Raw genomic sequence first — 21,376 nt, forward strand, 5'->3', positions numbered from 1 at the left:
TATATATATAATTATAATAAAGTTACAATAAATTAAGTTAATATATAATTATATATACAGTACCTAATTTATATATAATTTATATATAATTATATGTACAGACGATAGTAAACTCAATTTACCCGCCTAAATTGTCCGTAGCGTGGCGCTGGACGGCGGAAAGTCGTTTGGCTGCCCGATGACGTTTTACGTAATTATAGGAGGTTTTTTTTACCGTTGTTTACGGATACCGCCACAATTTTTTCGCCGTCTTATAGGAATCGTAATTATAGGAACCCGTCTTATAGAGGGATCTACTGTAACTAGAAAGCGAATTATGATAACGTAAAACTAAAAAGACTACAGTATTACTGTTTTAAAAAAAATATGCAAAAATTCGGTTATGTACTACGGTCTAGTTGGACTGCTAGCTGTAGCGGGTGAAAGATTAGGGTGCTGGAGGATGCCCAAAATATATGAAAGCCAATGTGCCCGTCCGGCACTCGGCTGCCCTACCTGGCCGAACCCACGATGGCTCCAGAAGAAATCCCTCTTAGTGTCTAGAGAGCGGAAGAAGTAAAAAATAAGAGAAAATTTCTTGCTTGAGACAGTTACCAAAACTTCATAAAATATCATAATTGAAAAGAAAGCCCATCAGTGATAGTTGATTGCTGATTTACGCCTTATCAATGAACTGGACACTTGGAGTTCCCAGGGTTTCTCTGCTTTAACACCTAAATAGAGATACAATTTCCCAGTCTTCCTGGAAGACATCTCTCTTCGGTACATCTTCCAAGTGTTGCGTTGCCATATTCCATCAAACCAAATCTCGAGGCGTGTCATTTAAATATGTGGTCTGTGTAGGCAAAAATGTATTGACAAAGTGAGAAGATGCAGATCATTTTGACGATGTATCGGCCGTCTAATGCAGTGCCATTACGAATACGGATGTAACAGAACAATCTGTATTGTACCGGTCACGCTTAGCGTGCTTATGACTTTTATGAAAATTTCCTAAATAAAAAAACGCTTTGTATACTGTTCTATGTAATATATTTATTTTTTCTTGCGACTATTTATATACACCAAGATTAATTAGGATTAATCACGTTGTTAGTTACTTATAGCTTTAAAAGATAAATTGATAAGATGAATCCTATCTTTGATAAGGCAACGAGAGAGATATGCCAAAGGGGTGCCTTCGGGAGACATTCTATGGAAATATAGCCCCTATTTAGGTGTTACAAATGTGAAGAAAACCCGGAAAACTCCACCCCATCTCTTTATAGTTGAGTATTTCGTGAAATTTGATAGGATCTATTGAATTTAAAATCTTTACAACAAGAGGACGTCTAATTAGTTCCGTTGAATGACAATGAATGAAAATCAAGAAGTAACAAAATCTAAAAAGAATCTCAAAATAATTTTATTTTTTCGTTAATTAAACTACTTAAGAAGGATCAATAGCAAGGCTATTATTTATGGACTAGTTATTTTTGTCAAATTAAACCCAATTAACTAATTTAAGAACGTTAAATAAATTTTTATAGCATCGTTTAAGGCTTTGAACTTCAAGTAAATGAATTTTTTTTTCCTTTTCAATTAAATTCAATGTCGTTTGTTTTAATTTAATAACATTATTATTAACGAAAATTATATAAATTTTTAACAGGAAATGAGGTTAGAAAGAGTAACAATAACATTTTTTTAATGTATAATTTTTAAAAATTTAGGTTATTTATCGGTAACGTGAGAACTTATTAACTAGACGAGCATAACTTCGTGGAGGTCGATAAGAAACAGAATTTTTACAAAATAAAAGAGTAAAAAGAAAAAGGAATCATTCAGCTGTTTCGTTATTAAATAAATCCAATTAAATTCTCTAATTATTTTAATAATTTATAATAAAACTAATATTAAAATCAACACCAATAACGGCCAACTTAGCGGCCGTTTTTGTATTCTTGTCAATACAGAGGTTGCGGCCAAAGTTTTCATCTGTCGAACGTGAACGTCGAACGTCGAGCGCCGCTATCTTATAAGCGGCGCTCGACGTTCGACGTTCACGTTTGAGAGATGAAAACTTCGGCCGCAACCTCGCTAATATAAATTTGAAATTTTAATTTGGCTATTATCAAAAATTGAAGAAAGTTTACATAAATTACTTTGCCAAATTAAAATTTCAAGATGAGCAAAGAATTTAAAAAAACCTTGCTTTGATTGGCAATTTATTATTTCTAAAAGTAAAAAACATCTCTATTTTTTTACTTTTAGAAAACTTTTACTTTTTACATTTAACTAATAATATAAATATAAGTGTAAACTAAGAGAAAATTCAAATATTATGTTATTTATTGTATTATTGGAGTGTCATTTAATACCTCTTGTAACAGGATGATAAGTACGAAGGTTGAAATAAAAACATAATTTAGTGGCATACATTTATATTATTTATCTCATTAATTCAATTATTTAAACAAAATACTTGCTGTAAACCTTACACCATTGCTGCAATTATTTTTGTAAGTGAAGTTTGTAAATTTTTTAATCTTTATTTTATTTTGTTTATAAATCATTTTGCATATTACTTTTGGAATTTTTTTCCTTTTTTTGTTCAATATTAAATTTGCTTACAAATAAATAACTTTTTATCAAAATTTAATTTTTAAAAGTTAAATAAACCCATTTTGACATTCAAATTCAAATAAAATCCGCCATTTCTGAGAAACACTCATATTTTGGACATTATTTTCATCAATATTTTATATTCCCAATATTATAATAATAAAATAATATATATATATATGAATAAGCGTGAATTATGAATAAAAATATGAAAGAACAAACTCACCTGTGATAATTGAAGTACAACAGATGAAGTGAAAAGGTTAAAAATCAAACTGGTTTGCATTTTATCTTTCCATAGGAAGTCTTTTATATTGTTTCTAAATATATTTTATACAAAATTGACGGTGTGAAGGTTCAATGAAATCGAATCACCACGAAATATAAACTCTTGCAAATTTCTCCTCCTTAACACTACAGTAATCATTCATTCCTCTGCTACTGATTCAATATGAAATCGGTCAGTGGAACATCGTTAAAAAAAATGGAAGAAATAAAAAATAAACACGTATAAAAATACTCATCTACTTTTTCATATAGAACTAATTATGACTTTTTCATATTTTTTTAATCGTTGAAATTTTTAATTAATTTTGTGGATACGTGAGAAATAAATTCTTGGACAATCTCCGAAGCGAAAAGTTTTCTGTTGTTCAATTCTTAATTATTGTCAAATTTAATTACATTAAATTACAGAATTATGAGAATTCGATGCTATTTTTCATATAAAATTCATTATTTTAATATGGCTTTTTACTTCCATTTATTACAGTAATTCAATATTGATTTATAAATTGGTTCGTGTTGCATTTAAGCTAATTCACGTGTTTATATTGTTAAAGATCTTTTATATTATTGAGATAATTCTGAATTGTTTTAATAATAAATGTCGAATGGATCTGATAGGGATTTTCCATCTTGCAATACAAATCGACGTGTAAATTGTAAAAGTGAAAACAATGAAGAGATTTCCTCGTACAATTCACAAAGTATTTTATCATTATCAATAGACGAAGTTGAAGAAAAATCGGAAAAAATGAGAGATTTCCTCGCCCAACTGAACACAAAAATAAGTGGAGCATTGTGCGACGTACCGAGTGAAGTAAATCATTCTGTAACGCCTCCATCTTGCACTAGGAAGGAAAATAATTGTACATCGCAAGAAAGTATTTGTAAGTTAGACGAAACCGGAAAGAATGGAGAGAGTATTTTTTATTGCCAACATGAAAACGATGAAGTAAACTCTTCCAAATTTGATGATATTTTAAATTCCTTCAATAATCATTTCGAGAAATCGATGAAATTATATGAAGAACATATTGAGAAACACAAAATTTCACAATTCTCTACAAATTCCCGAGAAAATATTCCAGATTTAGAATATTGTACTGAAGAATTATTTAATTCCAACGAACTGAATAAAGAAAAATTAACAAAAACAAGAAAGATCGATGCAAAAGATCGAACTGAAGATCGATCTTTAATGTCTTTAAACGTAAACAAAGAGAATTGTTCAGAATCTGTAGATAAAAGTTGAAACAACTTCTCAAAATTTAAGAATATAAAATTAAATTTAATTTAAATTATAAATTGAAATTTAATTTTGATAAATTACAGATTAAAAATTTAGATTTTGTTAAAGATATCCACGAAATATTTATAAATAATAAAGCCAATATAAGAGGTTAAATGTTTTTAATTTCATAACTCGGATTTTATTGTTTGAAAATTAAAATTTTTTATACAATTCGCTGTATTGATGTAAAATAAATTAATTTTATAATAGAATTTAATTAAAAATAAATAAACTTTTATATTTAATTAGTTTTTGGGGATTTAAAATCAGTTTCAATACTACAGAATTTTGGATTTTTTAGAAATTTATTAAGTTCAAATCATTAAATTTCAGCCATTGCTAAATGGTTCATTGCTTCATCTCGCTTACTTTCACAATATTATCAACCACTTTATCATTTGATACGATAATCCGTCTTTGTTTATCTTCTTGCAACGCTTCATTTTTCTTTTCCTTACATTTATTTTCTACTTTTTTATCCGATAAATCTATTTCAATATCATTACATAAATTTCCTTCATTTTCTGATAGAGATTCACGTATCGCTTCCTTATCATTTCCGTTTTCAACTACAATTAAAGTGGATTCTACAGAATGTTTTCCCATATTTGAAGAATTATTCGCAGTATAATCGCTTGGATGTTCTTCGTAAAAAGATTCTACGGATGATTCACTATCTTCACTCGAACTCAGATAATAACTATCTGAATCGGTGCTTTCGTCGGAATCTCCATTGGGAATTATGGTATATTTAATCTGGTTTGAATAAACACAACTTTTAATAAATTATAAAACTAAAAAGCTTAAATTAAATTTCCGGAATTTCGGATTCGGTTTCTTACCGTTTCTACAAAGTTCTGATCTGAATCTTGAATGGAAGACATTCTTGGAATTCAAACGAAAACTTATAATTAAGCACTTTTTTATGTATTATTATTATACACAGATTTATTTTTAATCATAAAATCAATTTTGTCTGGTTCTATGAAAGTCTCTTGTAAGATAACTGAAAGTTTTGGAATGTGAATTTATTCTATTCGATTTTTCAAATTTGAATAATATGTAATACGAAATCATGAACGAGACAGAGTAATTAAGCAAAACAAAATTTATTTATTAATTAATTAAATACAGTACGTTAATTTTTCATTATACATAAGATAATTTTTGCATTATTTCATTATCCATAATAGTATATTCGACAGTAAAGTCCCCTCAATATTTAAACAGATCGACCACAATATTCCAAATTATTCATCTGATTTTCCTACAATAAAATAAAGAAATTAATATATATATATAATTTAAAATGTATTTACGTTAATAAAAAAAAACATTTTAATACCTTTTTTTTAATATTGTTAATGCCATGTTACGCATTATTTTGGGTCTAAATTGGACACTGATACCTAAAATTAGTTTAATGAAAGACTTAAGATATTATAATATAATGAAAACAACTTAAGTTTTGGCAGTTTTGTTTTGGACAAGTTTTATTGAAATTATTAAAAGATCCTACTTACGTTATGAAGCTGGAGGTGCACATAGAAGAGGGCAGATTTTGTTGCAAAATTTCGTTGCAGGACAAAGTTTATCACAGATATTTGAACAAGCTCCTGCTTCAGAATCAATGGCAAAATAATACAGCATGATCACTAGCAAAAAACCTTTAAGAATAATTGAAGTAATTTTCATCTTTAGTTCTAATCTTTTACTTATCCTTCAACCACTCACACTTATGAATATGTGCATACAATATACTTATATATATATATATATATATATGTCCTATTATATCTACAGTAAATATACGTTAGAAATATATTGTAAAAGGAGATAAAATTTAATTTACAGCTGTATTGATTTTCAATTTTTTTTTCCTTCTAAAGCTATTATTTAATATTGATTTAGTCATTGTAAATAATATAGTCTATAAATTGATATTTGGAAAAATAATTAAATATTTAATTGTATATATTTAAATAATTCTCCGGTTCCAACTTGAAAACTGCAGGTCTAAATTACAATGCTTAAATTAATATCTAAATTATTCTATTGTGAGAAATTATGGATAAAAATTTACTTTTTTATATTATATAGTAAATTTGTATCCATAGTAAGCAATGCTTTTTCTTCTTCCTTTTATATTAAAGGAATAAATAAATGAAAGCGTTGCTTATTTTAGGAAGCTGACATTTTATTAAACAAAAATGCTTTTTGTCAAATGTCTGACAATCCTAGTGCTCTTCCTAATGCGTTAACACTTTTATCATGGGATGATATATCAAAATATTGGCTTAAACATTAATGAAAATTTCTAAGATTCCAACTGAGAACCATCTATTTAACAGTTCAGAATAATCAGAACTGAAATTTTTATTGTAAAAAATTCGGATTTTTAAAACTTTTAACTTCCCAAAATAAGTTGTGGGTAGATTTATTTGTAAAAAATGTTGTAAAATTTTGTCAACTTCATTTATAAAAGGTATCATTTTGTGTAAAAGTATTTGAACTGCTTAATTATGTATTTTTAACAGGGTTATGCTGTTCTTTTCACTCCTGTGTACACTTAAATTTTTTTATTAAAAGTTTTTTGATTATCATTATTTTTTTTCAAAAATAATCTTTAAAATAAATATTTAAAACTCTCATTAACTCAGTTTTGTCATGATGGAAACAAAGACAACTATAGTTGTATTGTGTATATAAAAGGCCAATATAATTTGTCCGAAACCTTCTAAAATAGTGAAAATTAAGCCCTTCAAACTTTTTCTTTAAAAAAATTAGTTCAAATGATCAAACTACTAAAATATATTTCTCCTTGCTTTTTTTTATGTACGCTATTCGTTTTAAGAAGCCCATTGTTAAATAGATACCATCTTGAAATCTGAACGTTGTACTTCTAATTAAGAATTACCATTTCAAAAACAAAATCGCTACGGGATTTAAATTCACAAAGTACCGTAATAGTATAAAATAAATGAAAAATTATTAATGTTCATGTTTCATTGATTATTGTATTTTTTTTTCCTCTTTAAACTCCTCTTTGTTTTATCAGATTATCTAAAAATTTCCTATAAACCACTTCATATTATATGCCTGGTACTTTATAGATACCCACTATTTTGGTCTTCCTTTAGTGGAGATATTTCAGTTTGGTTTAGTTTATTTATATACGTGAACGCCACACTACACGTACAACGCCACACTTGGACAATCCGCTGAAGGAGGATGTTATAAGAGAAACTGGCCCTAGATGTTAAAAACGTGAAAAAACCACGGAAAACTCCACGACTCCACGTGGCCAGCCCGTGGCCAGCCCGTTGCCGAGGCGCGAACCCACGACCCATGTTCAGCTGTTTTATCCAATTTTTTGTTCTTGATGAGATCACAGTTGTGGATTGGTGTATGATAATTTTCTTATATTATTCTTTAGAGCAATCGCAATAATTGAATAGTGTCTGTTCCAGTTACTTTAACATAATAAATCTCCAGAATTCAATGATACTAATTTCAAGAGAGTTTGGACTATGACAAATGCTATCAGATGGAACGAATATACCACGAGACTGGTTTTCAATAGACTGAGATATCCACAAAGATAGAAGAGGTCTTGGTGAAGTGTACATACACGTAATTGGCACCAGAAAAACTTATCCGTTCTAATTTCAAAATTACACCTACCTCGTTCTGATTTATCTTCGCTACAAATGCTTTATGGCGATCATTTTTGTTTCATAAAGTAATATCGTCAATGTACAGATCAAAACCATTATTGTCCTTGTACTCTCAAACTACTAAAGGTTTCATAAAAGGTGGAATAATTCTGCAACCCCCCAAATACGAGTAACCAGGGAGACAATCGGAACTTCTCCCTATTGTGTAGGATCTTATTTATTAATATTTAGAAAATGCAGAGTAAGACTGTATATTTATATAAATCTATTATTTGTAAAGCTGTTAGAAATAAGCAGAAGAAAGAATTATGATTCATCTAATTCAGCGTTTCTCAAAGTGGGCGATAACGCCCCCTTGTGGGCGCTGGAGGCTTTCAGGGGGCAGTAGAAGGCTCAAAGAGAATTGGGGGGCGTTAAGGAAATATAGAGGGGCGACGGCAGACAAATTCTATATATAAAAATTCGACGGAATATATATAAAATGTTGACATTTTATATATTTTTTATTTTTTATTGAAGGTCACAACTTGAATATTTCTAACACATTGACTTTTATTTTAGCTCAGCGTTTCTCAAAGTAAGCAATAACGCCCCCTTCTGGCGCGATGAATAGATCTATGATAGAGGCAGGGTATTGAACGGTGACCAAAGGCAAAATTGGGGCTGATAAGAGGAAACATTGCGTTTAATGGTTTCCAGATGATGAGAACAATGTACAGTAAGGGCACAAAGTGTGAGATTCATAGAAAAGTTTTCCTAAGAATATTTCCAATCCTTTTCTCACACAAGAGAAAATGGGTTAGGGGGCGTTGGGTATAACTTTATGGAACAAAGGGGGCGGTGGATCGAAAAAGTTTGAGAATCACTGTCTAATTGTTATTGTAAATGAGAAAGTTGAAGCATGCATTTCATGAAATTATTTACTTTATGCTTATTTTACGTTATTTTTGATAAACACTATTTTGTTAATTATTTAAATAATCTTAACATTAAACATAACCGAATTTTCATTTTACATCTTTTACTCTAAACAAGGTCTGATTAACAAGAAGCTGTCAATTTGACAGCAATAAAAACAATGATCAATAAAGTTCATATTCAATATCCAATACAATTTTGTATATAACATAGTATCCAACAATAACAAATTATTCTCTTGTAGAATAGCATTTAAAATATCTAGTTAAACAATAAATGCTATTAAATTATAAAAGTTCTTATATATTTTTTTCTTTCTTTACAGTAAGTTTTAATATTAATTTACAACGTGTCTCTCTTTGTTTACAAAATAGCTTTTAAATATACTTTTGATTAATTATAAAATAATTGTATATGCCAATCTGCAAAAATAATTGAATGGTGAATATCACTGTTAAGAGAAAATAAAATACTGGAACCATTAAAAAACGTATGAATTAGTTTTTGTTATTGAAATTACTGTTTGCAATTGTGGAAACTTGATAAAAAATATGTGGTTGCCAGATCTAGAATCATACATTGCTGAGAATGACAACCAAATGAAAGACCATCTAATGGCTGCAATTATCACATTTTATAATACCAGTATGTGTATATCCTTATGATAATAGTAAATAGTTGATGGTCTAGGATACAAACGTTAGTGATAACGATTCACTAAACTTATACATTTGACGTGTCATTAACTCTATTACTTGATATAAATTTTTCTTGGGGTGTCTACAATATTAATGTCACATCGTTTATTCTCATTTTTCTTTCACGAGACTTTTGATTTTTTCTTTTTCAAATGTGGCAGGAACTTTTTCTTTTTATCCTTCTGTCCTTCCTCGGGTATGGAATTAGTGGGACTGGAATCCGTGGTGCCTTCTTCGTCCAGTATCGAACTACGAAATACGGACGAGAGATTGCTGGATTTTTTCCGTCGACCTGCTACTTTTGTACTTCCGTCAGTGATTGTCGATGCAGAACTGTCCTTTTCTGGATTCAAACAAGATTCTGAAAGAGATTTCTTTCCTATTTCTCTTGGAGGAGTAAAGTGGTTGTCTTGACTATGACTTTTAACAATCTTTTTACCAAATATTTGATTTCCAGGTGGTAATGCTTCTTGTGGACTGAAAGTGGTATTTAGATTTCTTAATTTTAAATTATTGTTATCCAAAATTATATTATCAAAATGAATTAAAGTGCTACCTGTCTCCTAGAGTAAAATTTGGACGAATGTTTTCTAATGTGAGTTCGGGTGAGAGAGACATAGAAACAGTAGTGTCTTCGGTAGCATATTCCTCATTGACTTTTTCCTCCATTTGACCAACGTTAATAAATTGATCACTATTCAGAAAGTTAGCATTCATCTGCAAAATTGCACTTGACGAAGAACAATGTTTCAAATCTGGTGCTTTGAGAATGCAAGCTACATCAGTAGCACCAGGTACAACATCATTATGAATGTCTAAACAAAATCCAGATCGTCTGTAGGGAACTGAAGGAATGCTGGTTATGGAACCTAAATAAAAATTTTTAAGATAATAATGTAACAAAATTTCTTAATTCATTATTATTTCTATAAATTAATTTAAAATATTTAAATAAATATATACATAAATTTTACAAAGAAACACATGCGCTATAGCAAATATACATATAAACATGCATTTTAAGATCTCACCATTATTTAAAGGAAGATCACAGCTGACATAGGAAGACACATGTTTACTTGCCACCATAGAGACTCTATTATCATGTTGTGTTAATCTCCGAAGGGATGGGTTAAGTAACAAAGAGTCATTATATTGACTTAGGTAACTTGAAGGGGCGGGTGCAAGAAAAAGTGTCGCGGAATTGTGGACTAGTTGCTGCACTAGACGATTCGCAGAGAACAGAAAGAGGGAAAGAGAGAAATGCAATTATAAAAGATGAAGAATTATTATTTAAAAGACAAAAAGTATTTAATATTAAAAACATGAGAATTAATAAAGCCATTCAATACGATCTATTAGCGTTGAAAAATTATCTTGCTGTAAGAGACAATAAAATTCATGCAGTCTTATCAATATTATTAAATATTTTAATAAACTATGATTACAGGGCTCGGAGTGGAGTTACTTTTTAATAAATAATTATTTTTCGTACAAGTTAATGAAAGTTATTTTTACAGATTTGATTATTAAATTACTTTATTACATTTTTGATTACTATAGTTTCTTTTTCATTATATTTACAGAATATTTCAGCAATCAAAAGAGAGTTAAAGCCACAGACTGTACTTCTATTGATTATTTTGACAATGAGCTAATTACATGACCTGGGCCAATTAGTCGCTATCATTGAACCATTACTCAATGCAATATAAATGACAGATCATCCTGTTATGGTCCATTTACACTGTATGAAATGGATGACCTATCATTTGTAAGATTAATCACAAATTTAAAAAAAATGTGAAATTAATAATGTCTTTAAAATTTCTTTATGAAAATATAATGCAAATTATATACCAGTGTGCTTGCTCCTCATAGTTGCAATAAGTTACATTCTGCTTCTGGAGATTAACTGTGATTAGAAATATACTTTTAAAAAACATTGTATTTCTTATATAATTATTACAATCTTTCCAATCATAATCAAATAATTTTACAAAGATTGTCCAGTAAATATCCATCTGGATATTTCATTTCAAATTTATGCAGCTATATAGCTCAATGGATCTGCATTTCTCTTACAGATCATACAACGGCCATCTGAAATATGAACTTCCTGACTTAATTTCTCATCGTTTTATTACAGATAGCATCATAATGGTTACTTCTGCTCAGAAACAGAAAATTATGAAGTTTCACTTGAAGAAAAATATCAGCAGAAAGGCAATTCCTCACAGACTTTTAGCAGTGTTCAGAAAGAGCAAAATAGCCTGCATATCTATATTTCAGTGATGCAGTTAACTTCCAGAATGGATATGAGTTCATTGAAAATAATCTCTAGCCAGATCAATCCATAAGTATTATCTGCAGCACAACACAGTGTTGCAGATAATTTTCAGTAATCCCTGTCACCATACATGAGACTGCACTCTATATTAGCATCAGTACAAGTTTTGTGGATATTTTTGGGGCCATATTCAAGAAAAAATTTAGTATTAACAACAACAGTACCATCTTGTTACAGGATAATGCAAGGCCAAACATAGTTAAGAAAATTAGAGATACTTATCAAAATGGACTAGGAAGCATTGCCTTATCCTCACTACAATCCAGTCTTGTCACCAATTCACAATTATCTGATCTGTTCCCTGAAAGAATATCTTGGCAGCAAAAAGTTTACAGATGAAGATAAGATTATCCTCATCATCCTTCAATAGTTCTGAGGTAAATGAAAAAAAAATTACATTTCCAAAATACAGAGTCTGGTAGACTGTGTAAAAATGCCTATAAGTGGAAAGGAAGTATGTTGAAATATAATGTTTATAATTTTTTCTATGTATAGTATTTGTGAAGTAATAAAACCAGTTAAATATTTACAAGACATTCCATGTAGTTTAAACTTAATCACTGTTATTATAGAAAACTTCTCTCACTGTATATGATTTAATAAAATTAAAAACAGTCTGCCCAAAAAGGACCACCATTTATTTCTTATGTTCCAGACTATACATATTCACAGTGACTGACCTTCCTTTTTAGGCTACATGCCGCCATAATTTAAAAAAGTCCTTTAAAAAACACAAATATAGCCAATTAAAATTATAAAATTTCTAAAAAAGGAACAGGTGACATACAGACACTTTGCTTTTCATCCATCCTACGGAGTGTTTCTGCTTTTATCTACTGGAACAAGCGCTGGAAAATGTAGATTTTGGAAGCGTCCCCCTAGTGACAATACATTTCAAATTTTTCTTTTGTAAACTTTTTTCGTTGGATGGAGATTATTAATATTAATAAAATTAAAGACAGTCTGCTCAAATAACTGTTCATGATTTGTTAAAAAATTTACCATTCATAGTTTCCTACAAAAATTTGCATCATCAATCTTTAATCAGTATGGAGTACTAAAAATTTTAATATCCAGGTATCTGAAATAATTCAATGTGTGCCTTAAGGGCATTTTATATTCAAAGTCATAGAGTTTCCCTGACATTTCAAAAATCTGTATTAATTTGCATCTCTTTCTCTTTCAGTTTAAAAATGATATTGACAATAAAAAATATTAAAAGCAATTATTATGATATAAAAATGAGTGAAATATTGACAATAAGTGGACATGATTTATGTAAAGTTACATTGGTAGAGCTGAACACAGAAATTTATTAAAATTTTAAAAGATTCATCATTAAATGTGTAATTACAAACTTAAACAATTTTTGTAATTTACATCAAGTATTAAGAACTAATTTATTGAAAGTTAAATAAAATTTATAATGAAAAATTATATGTAGTATATAAAAAAATTTTTAAAAGCTTTTAGGGAAATTTTATCCTTTATTTTTAAGAAAGAGTTTATTTTTATCATTTATTGTACACTTTAAAAGAATATATTTTATCCATTAGTATTTTATTAGTATTCTGTGTATTAGGGTGCTTGCAGGCATATTTTTTCAGATGAAATAAGACATGACTGCAAAAGTACCTGCCACTTAATATATACAAATACTTTATTGTAATAAGAAAAGTCTTGTTACAGGGGGGTTGGCTTTAGAAAATTACAAGAATACAATTAATATTCATTTAAACATGTTTTAAGTATCCTATTACATAAAACTTAATAAACATAGTATACCAATCATGCAATCTACACTATCATATTTCAAAATCTTTAAAATATGAACAAAAAATTATAAATATTATACATCTTACACAACAGAATTATTTCTAGATTGGTTCTGAAATTTTCCTATTAATTTAAATCATAAGTTTCTTTTAATTTAGATTTACATTGCGCTTCAACAATCTTTGTACACTCAGTGAAAAAATAATATATATTTTATAAAAATGGTTATAAATATCAAGATGAACTTGCCTACCCGCTGGCGGTNTGCTATCAATTGAGTTCAATTTTCAGCTATAATTTGTATTTGCATAAACTTTATTAAGTCTAAATATCACAATGACTATTCAGTTTAACACTGAAATTGCAATACAATAATTTCATACTTTAAATACAAAAATTATATATTTCCATCTGAAATATTATTCTGCAAGAACAACTTGAGATATAACTAAATTTTTAAATTTTGGAATATAAGCACATTTGCAGTAGTAGACATACTTCAAATGGGAAGCACATAACCTAAATCAAAACTTACTTCATTCTCAGAATGACTTGTAATCTCTTTTAACTTAAAAATTTATAATTGCTGATACATCTATAAATACATGTGCCTAATATAAGAAATCCATAGTTTTGTAATCTCTGCTATACATAAAAATTTTAATTTTTAGTAGTGATAATATTTAAAAGAATTACTTTATGCGTACTTTCTTGCCTTTTTGTTTTTTTTTTCTTTTTATAAAAATGTACTCCGAGCCCTGTGATTAAGAATCTATAACTTATAAAAATGTAAAGTAAATAATAAAGATAATAAAGTAAATATATTATTAGTAATCTAAATAAATTTTACAATATTAAAAGTATATAATTATATTTATAAAAATGATAAAATTTAGATAAATAGTGGTTATCTTACATAAATATAAGTAAATATGTCAATGAAATAAGAGAGAAATTATTCTAATTAGATAAATAAATTTTTAAAAAAATGTATTCTTTAAATTCATTTTTGTTTTTAAATCTTAATTTTAATGAGAATTTATTGTTTTGAATAATATATTTATAAATTGAAAAAACTTACAATGCAAAATTCATATAATTCTATCAGTAAAATCATTTGAGTTTTTAATTTTACCTGCACTTGTTCTAAGACCAAAGGGTGGAGAAACATCATCATCATTTTCACTTCCTTCATTTGAAGTGCTATGCTTCACTAAAAAGAATAATATTTATGATTTAATAATTCTTCAAATACTAAGTGCAATAAGTTAAAACCAACTCCATAATAGACACCCATCTGTTAGAACACAACCCAAAAACAAATAAAATTGTACTTTAACATTGCTAATTCAGAATTCTAATATTTGAATTATGTCTAAATCCCACCTCACTTTGAAGCATATCTACAAAGAAATACAATGAGCTTCATTTACCAAACCAAAACTCAAATTCTATTCTCAAAATAATTTAATTTGTTAAATTTTTCAACATTAATTTTCATTTCAAATTCAATTAATTTTGCATAAGATTTTAATTTGGATAAAGCACAAAGATAAATTACTGTTTCACTTTGGCCAGATAATCTGCAATCTATCCAATGCAGGTTGGATGGATAAAGAATTTTGTTATTTAAATCAACTAGAATTTATTATTTCTCTATGGAGTAAAAAGTGAAGTAAATAAAAATAAATGTTACCAGTTATTTCATAAAAATATTTCCAGATTTAGCTAAAAATCATAGATTTAGCTTTAGAGTAACAAACAGAAATACTTCAATTTATACTTTCAATATTACAAAGATCTTAAATGATGTCTACCAGGATTAATCACAATAATAAAATACAAGTCAAAAGATAAAAGGAAAAGTTTTTAATGTCTTCGCAGATGACCTAGGTACTGGTTGGGGTGTTGTACTTAGAAGAGCAGCCACCATACTGTGACCTATTGAGACTCAGCCTTCAACTCGGTGGTTTGTCCACCATGGACAGACTGTTTTCTAACTGAACAGCAGATTAGCGTGTTGCCTTAAAAGTCTCTACTTCGATTTTTTATTTCAGTAATACTTAGTCTCACACTGTAGTGTTGTTGTATCTTTTCACTTGATCATGTGTGTGTTTGAAAGGATTTAAATACCTATTATGATAAGGTCACTTTGGAAAAATTAGATAATCCAATTACATTTTTATATTTATATACATTTCAATTTTAAAATATAAAATGTTAAATTTAATTTTTTTTTAAATTTAAAAATTACTGAGGATGATTTTTAAAAATATTTTAAAAACTTTGATTTAAAGCTTAGTTGTAAATTAAATAAAGCAAAGAATAAAGAATGTTTCAAGAATATTTAAGAATAAATTAAATTGCTTGTTATCAGTAAAAAAGTTAGTTTTTAATTTTTATATACTGTATCAGAAGACATTAAGAATATTTTTTAAAAATTTGAATAATCTGTATTCACAGATGTAATGCTGAAAAAAAAAAATTTGATTCTCTTCATTCTCCATATTTGCAATGCTCAGTATAAGTTATAAAATATCCTTTCCATTTCTCCAATCGTCTAAATAAATAATAATTTACTGATCAGCAAACCAAAACAATTATGAAATTTGGAATCTAAAAAAAAAATTTAAATAATGAAAATAATATAAGATAAGTTATTACTAATAAAATGCTTTGGAAAAAAAATAGTTTGTGATATCATAACACACCTTTTATGTTGACAAGATAGTTTTATTGAAAAAGTAACGTTGTCGGCCTATTCTATAGGCCACTTGTATAAACATACACATTAAAAAATGAATAATTTACCTGCTGGATAAACTGAAATTCCAGAAGTTCCATTTCTTTGCAATAATGACTCAAGGTGTATTAAACCAGGATTAACAACAATAGGAAATCCACAAAGCAACTCTATCTGTTTCCATCTGTGTAATCTTTCTTGAAGATCTTTAGTCACTTCCGATAAAGCAGCTCTGTAATATATTCACATAGCTTAAAAAAGTTAATAAAATTAATCTAAATTTAAAAATTAAACAGATATATGGTTATAACATCAAAATCAATTCTTATATAATTTTAAAATATTCTGCAAATTTAAATAATAAATATTATACATTTGTTAAACTAAAGAAAATTAATTAGGAAATCAGTTATACAAAATTATCTATGAAAATAATTATAAATAAAACAAACAAATTTTCTCATAACAAATTTTGAAATATATAGACTCACACATTTGAAATATAAGCTCATAAATTAAAAGAAAAAAAAAGCTTAAAGCTCTTACCTCGATAAATGCCAGGATGCCAGAAAAAAGGGCAGAATTTTAACTTTGAGGAAAGCACAAATTTATTCTCTTTTAAAAATTATAATTTATTTGCTACACACACATTTTTGGTGTCATTAAGATAAAATTTTATATATTTTATTTTATAATACATAAAATTTCATTTAACTGAAATTTTTAATTTTTTATTATTTCAAATAGAAATTTTTAAATACTGTTTTTTAGAATTAGACCCAAAAAAAGAGACTAATTTCATAAATAAAAAAAGACACAAAATTAAAATCTGTATAGGATTATTCATTAATCTTATAAGATAAATGTGAATGGTATGAAGTGCAAATCTCAGCAGAATTTTTTAGTCATAGGTTGGGACCTCTTGAGTACACATGTAAAATACAAGATCTGTCCCAAAAGTAAGTGTACTGATTTTTTATTTAATGACCAAGCAGCTTAATACATCATTAATTGGTATTTTCATATCACTACATATCATAGCAACATGTCTAGACCTGTTTCTTGTTTGTTTATTTATGGCAATGCAACTTGGGCAATCTGCCTAGGAGGGATACCTTCTGGGAGATCTTTTTAAGGGAAACTGGCCCCTATTAAGGCGTTACAGATGTGGAGAAAACCCAAAAAACTCCACATGACCAGTCTGTCTGAACGAAGTGCAAACCCATGACCGAACTCCCAGTGTTCAGGAAACAAAGACCGCTTGGCCACTGGTAGGATCAGTTAAGTCAAACAATCTCTGTGTAAGATAATGTTTTAACACATCATTACACCAGGCCTTCTATAAAAATTGTATAGGAACAACATTGAAAATAGGTCAAGCAAGTCTGTAGGGACATTGCAGAAGATTGTGTGCTGCATCATGATAATGCGAGTTTTTAGTCCAGAAAAAAATCCCCACACTCCCATAACCTCCCTGTAGCCTGGACCTAGCTATGTACAACTTCTACCTATTCTCTAAGATAAAATCCAAGTTGAAAGGTCATTTTGGAACAGTGGAAAACATCAAAAAAGTTGTAACTGATGAATTGAAAGTCTCTTACAGAAAACACAGTGATTCCAAAGTTTTTTCTACTGCTACAACCAGTGGAAAAAACTTTGGAATCACTGTATGACTGCGTAAGGGTCATACTTTGAAAGGAGATTGTTTTTAGTTTGATGTAACTCTTGAAACAAGTAAAATGGCAAAGCCATTTTTGGGATGAAATTATGTCTCAGAGAGCATGAGCAATGCATGCACAAATCTCACACTCGCACATGCTTGTAGAAACAGTCAGCATTTCATATTTTCTTTTAACCTAGTTCTCGGTCCCATGACTACCTACAAGTATGGTTTATTTTGTGCACGCATGATTTAGGCACCAAATACTCTGTGCCAAATTGCAACTCCTGAGATGTACTCCTTCATACCTCTAAGGTATGCAGCCATTGACAGCAGAGCAATTTTAGAGACAAGACATAGTCTCATCAATAAAAACATCAGTACATTTACTTTTGGGACAGATCTCATATTAAGTATAGATAACCAGCTATTTTATAATAATTAACAAAATAAATTTTATTGTCCATTATAAAGTGCATGATGAATATGACACTAACACACCACATGCTAAAACATCTTTCTACTATGAATTTCTCTTCACTTATAAATCCAAATGCTTCTGGTAATTTTTTTGTCAAACTTTTGTTAAAATAATATCTATTTATAAATAATATTTAAATTAATTAAACAAAACAATTTTGTAATTTTGTTTTCCATAATTTTCTCCATTTCCAAAATAATTGTCGACTATTCTATTGTGATTAACAATACTTCTTCCAAATAAGCAAGTGCATCTTTTAAGCAATCAGGAAATTAGATTTCAGATATTCATGGCACTGGCTTCATTTTACTGACAATGACAAAAAATTTTAATCTTCTTATTTTGATGGCTCACAACCAAATATGACTAACCAGTTTTAAATCTGTTAGTAACAAGGCAATAATGCAATGAAAAAATAAAATTATTTTCTTTTTACTTTACTTAGCTACATGTTTTTCTATTAGTTTAGGACTTATTATACCAAACTGGTGATATAATAAGTCCTAAACTAAAAAAGAACAAAAAGCTACTATAATAAACAATAAAATTAGTCCATTCCAAGTAACTTGATGAACAACAGGTAAACTAAACAACAAATGCTATCTAACAAATTAAATACATATTATTTTGTTTAATTAATTTAATTGTTATTTATAAACAGAAACTATTTTAAGAAAAGTTTGAACAAAAAATCCAGAAACAGGATCGAAAGTTGGGACAGCATAGTAGTAGACAGAAGTCTCATGTTGCCGTGCAGCACATTAGAATGTCATCCTCATCACAAATTTTATTACAGACATTAAAATCTATTTTGTTAATTATTATTGAATGGCTGAACATCTGCACCTAACATTTTACGCATGAGCTCGGGAGTTCCCATTTACAAACTACAAAGTTTCATTCAAATTTGCCTTTCTCACCATATGCTCTCTCATTGTTACACAGAACAGTTAATTATCTGTATCAAATATTTTAAAATGTCATGTAATACCACAGTTTTATTTAAATAATATCAAAACACTTACTAAAACACCTTTTATTGCAGCCGAAGTTTATAAGAAAAACTTTCTAACGTTTTCGGTCTTGTTAAAAGACCTTTCTCAAGAAAAATAAATCAAATAAATCAAATAATTTTCTTGAGAAAGGTCTTTTAACAAGACCAAAAACGTTAGAAAGTTTTTCTTATAAACTTCAGCTGCAATAAAAGGTGTTTTAGTAAGTGTTTTGATATTACAACATGCAGTCTCAAACGATTTATTTAAATAATAAGTTTATTATTATGTTACGATTTATTATTTATTCAAATTCACAAAAGTGTTTTAATGATAACATTAAAAAAATTGATATAAAATTAGCAATATTGAACAAAAAAGTTCTAAACTATTATACAAATTACACGTCATTACCGATACTTAGCAAAAATAAATAATATAATAACAGAGAAAATAATATAAATGCATTAAGAAAAATTAAAAATCTTATATCAATTGATTTAAATTATCTATTTGAAAGTATCTTTATAATTCAGTAAATTAACAATAATTTACCAATTACGACCTCAAAAATTTCCTTTTCTGCACTTTTTTCTTTACGAGGATTTTAAATAATAATTTAAGAAAAATCAAAATCAATATTTTAAGAGTAATATATAAAGAAGAAGAAAATAAATAAATAATAGATTAAAATTGATCTACAAATTACCAATTTATAAATTATTTGTATTTTGAGAATATTTCTCTCATCCCATTAATGGGAATTATTAAAGAAATACTTTGATGAATATGAAACTTACTTTGCTTGGAGAATTCTATTGTCCACATCATCTATTGATCCACCGTGAGCAATACGAAAAGATCCAAGAAAACTAGATCTTCTTTTACGAAGTTTTTCACACTTGAAAAAATTTTATTAAAGTTATTAATAAATATATCTACAGTTTTTAAAATGTTAACTCACTTATAAAGATCTTTTTTTATATTATCTCGCAAAATAAAATTAACAACAACTTATCAAGAATTTAAATAATTTTCATTGCAATAACAAGTATATATAATAATTATATATAAAAAACATCTTTTCATACATTTCCAGCATGTCTTTATATAGATACGTTGTACTAACCTTGTATAGCTTTGCAGTTACTACTCAAAAAATGTAACACAAACGTTTTCGACCCACTTCTACAGTCTTCCTCAGGCGTGTTGTAATTTTTCTGGTGCGATTCAGATTTTTAACTGTTCAGGTCTCCAACACTTCTATCTTCGGAATTTATTTTTTTAAATTTCAAAATTCGAATATCCAAACAATGTGCGCCTGCGCCAGTTGTTATAGCATTGCATCATAAATAGCCTGCCATGCGCTTGATAGTTGTTTTTCTTCTTTAAAATTGATTGACAGGCCTTTGCAGTCTGTTTTAAAAATTTCTAACACCTCCAGATTTTCTTTGCCATTCCTGAAGATGTCAAACTATCTTACCATTAGTTAGTATCCTGAAGATATCAAATTATCTTCAGGATACTAACTAATGGCAAAGACCTACCAAACCCTGAAAAGCTTCCAGGAGTATACACAGTACCACTGGAAGACAACAGGTGTGATAGACAAATGATATATATTGGTTCCACAAAATGTTCGTTAAAAGTGAGATTAAAAGAACACGAATCAGACATACAGCACAGTAGAAACACAACGGCCCTAGCAACATATGCTTTGGAACAGGAAATAACAGCAGACCTGCACGCAGCAAAAATCATTATAACAAACTCCAACACACAAGAACTAAAATGGCTAGAAGCCATGGAGATATTTAAGGTGAAAATAAATGGTAGGGCCATTTCCTCCTTATAATTAATACACATATCTGTAGCATGGCAGATTTTGCTGGATAACAGCA

The 21,376-nt window shown here is 28.4% G+C and overlaps 3 protein-coding genes and 1 long non-coding RNA gene across 5 annotated transcripts in view; all 4 read right to left on the minus strand.

Moving 5' to 3' along the window:
- LOC111638075 (clotting factor B-like) overlaps positions 1-3,149 on the minus strand; it is a 15,868-nt gene extending 12,719 nt beyond the window's left edge. The window contains exon 1 of the mRNA XM_023383705.1: positions 2,831-3,149. The gene's annotated coding sequence lies outside the window, so the exon portion shown is untranslated. The remainder of the gene's footprint in view (positions 1-2,830) is intronic.
- A 1,236-nt stretch (positions 3,150-4,385) lies between these two features.
- LOC111638068 lies at positions 4,386-5,225 on the minus strand. The gene is made up of 2 exons (XM_023383698.1): positions 5,023-5,225; positions 4,386-4,936 (listed from the first exon to the last, which is right to left on the minus strand). The coding sequence occupies exons 1-2, from the start codon at positions 5,062-5,064 to the stop codon at positions 4,529-4,531; spliced, it is 450 nt and encodes a 149-aa protein (XP_023239466.1). The 5' UTR covers positions 5,065-5,225; the 3' UTR covers positions 4,386-4,528.
- Positions 5,226-5,311: 86 nt separating this feature from the next.
- On the minus strand, positions 5,312-5,900 carry LOC111638073. The gene is made up of 3 exons (XR_002758791.1): positions 5,704-5,900; positions 5,526-5,589; positions 5,312-5,447 (listed from the first exon to the last, which is right to left on the minus strand). It is a non-coding gene; the product is annotated as an uncharacterized LOC111638073 (long non-coding RNA).
- A 3,693-nt stretch (positions 5,901-9,593) lies between these two features.
- LOC111638070 (stromal interaction molecule homolog) overlaps positions 9,594-21,376 on the minus strand; it is a 41,488-nt gene continuing 29,705 nt past the window's right edge. The window contains exons 9-14 of one of the 2 annotated variants that reach the window (XM_023383700.1): positions 20,276-20,376; positions 16,411-16,574; positions 14,735-14,812; positions 10,505-10,696; positions 10,030-10,342; positions 9,594-9,950 (exon numbers count right to left, since the gene is read on the minus strand). In XM_023383700.1, the coding sequence (XP_023239468.1) occupies positions 9,596-9,950; positions 10,030-10,342; positions 10,505-10,696; positions 14,735-14,812; positions 16,411-16,574; positions 20,276-20,376 (1,203 nt within the window). In that variant the 3' untranslated portion in view covers positions 9,594-9,595. The remainder of the gene's footprint in view (positions 9,951-10,029; positions 10,343-10,504; positions 10,697-14,734; positions 14,813-16,410; positions 16,575-20,275; positions 20,377-21,376) is intronic. The other variant, XM_023383702.1, reaches the window with a different exon arrangement.

Source organism: Centruroides sculpturatus, unplaced genomic scaffold (genome assembly GCF_000671375.1).
Source record: "Centruroides sculpturatus isolate CEXI.00-Female unplaced genomic scaffold, Cexi_2.0 scaffold1138, whole genome shotgun sequence".
Lineage (NCBI taxonomy): Eukaryota > Metazoa > Arthropoda > Arachnida > Scorpiones > Buthidae > Centruroides > Centruroides sculpturatus.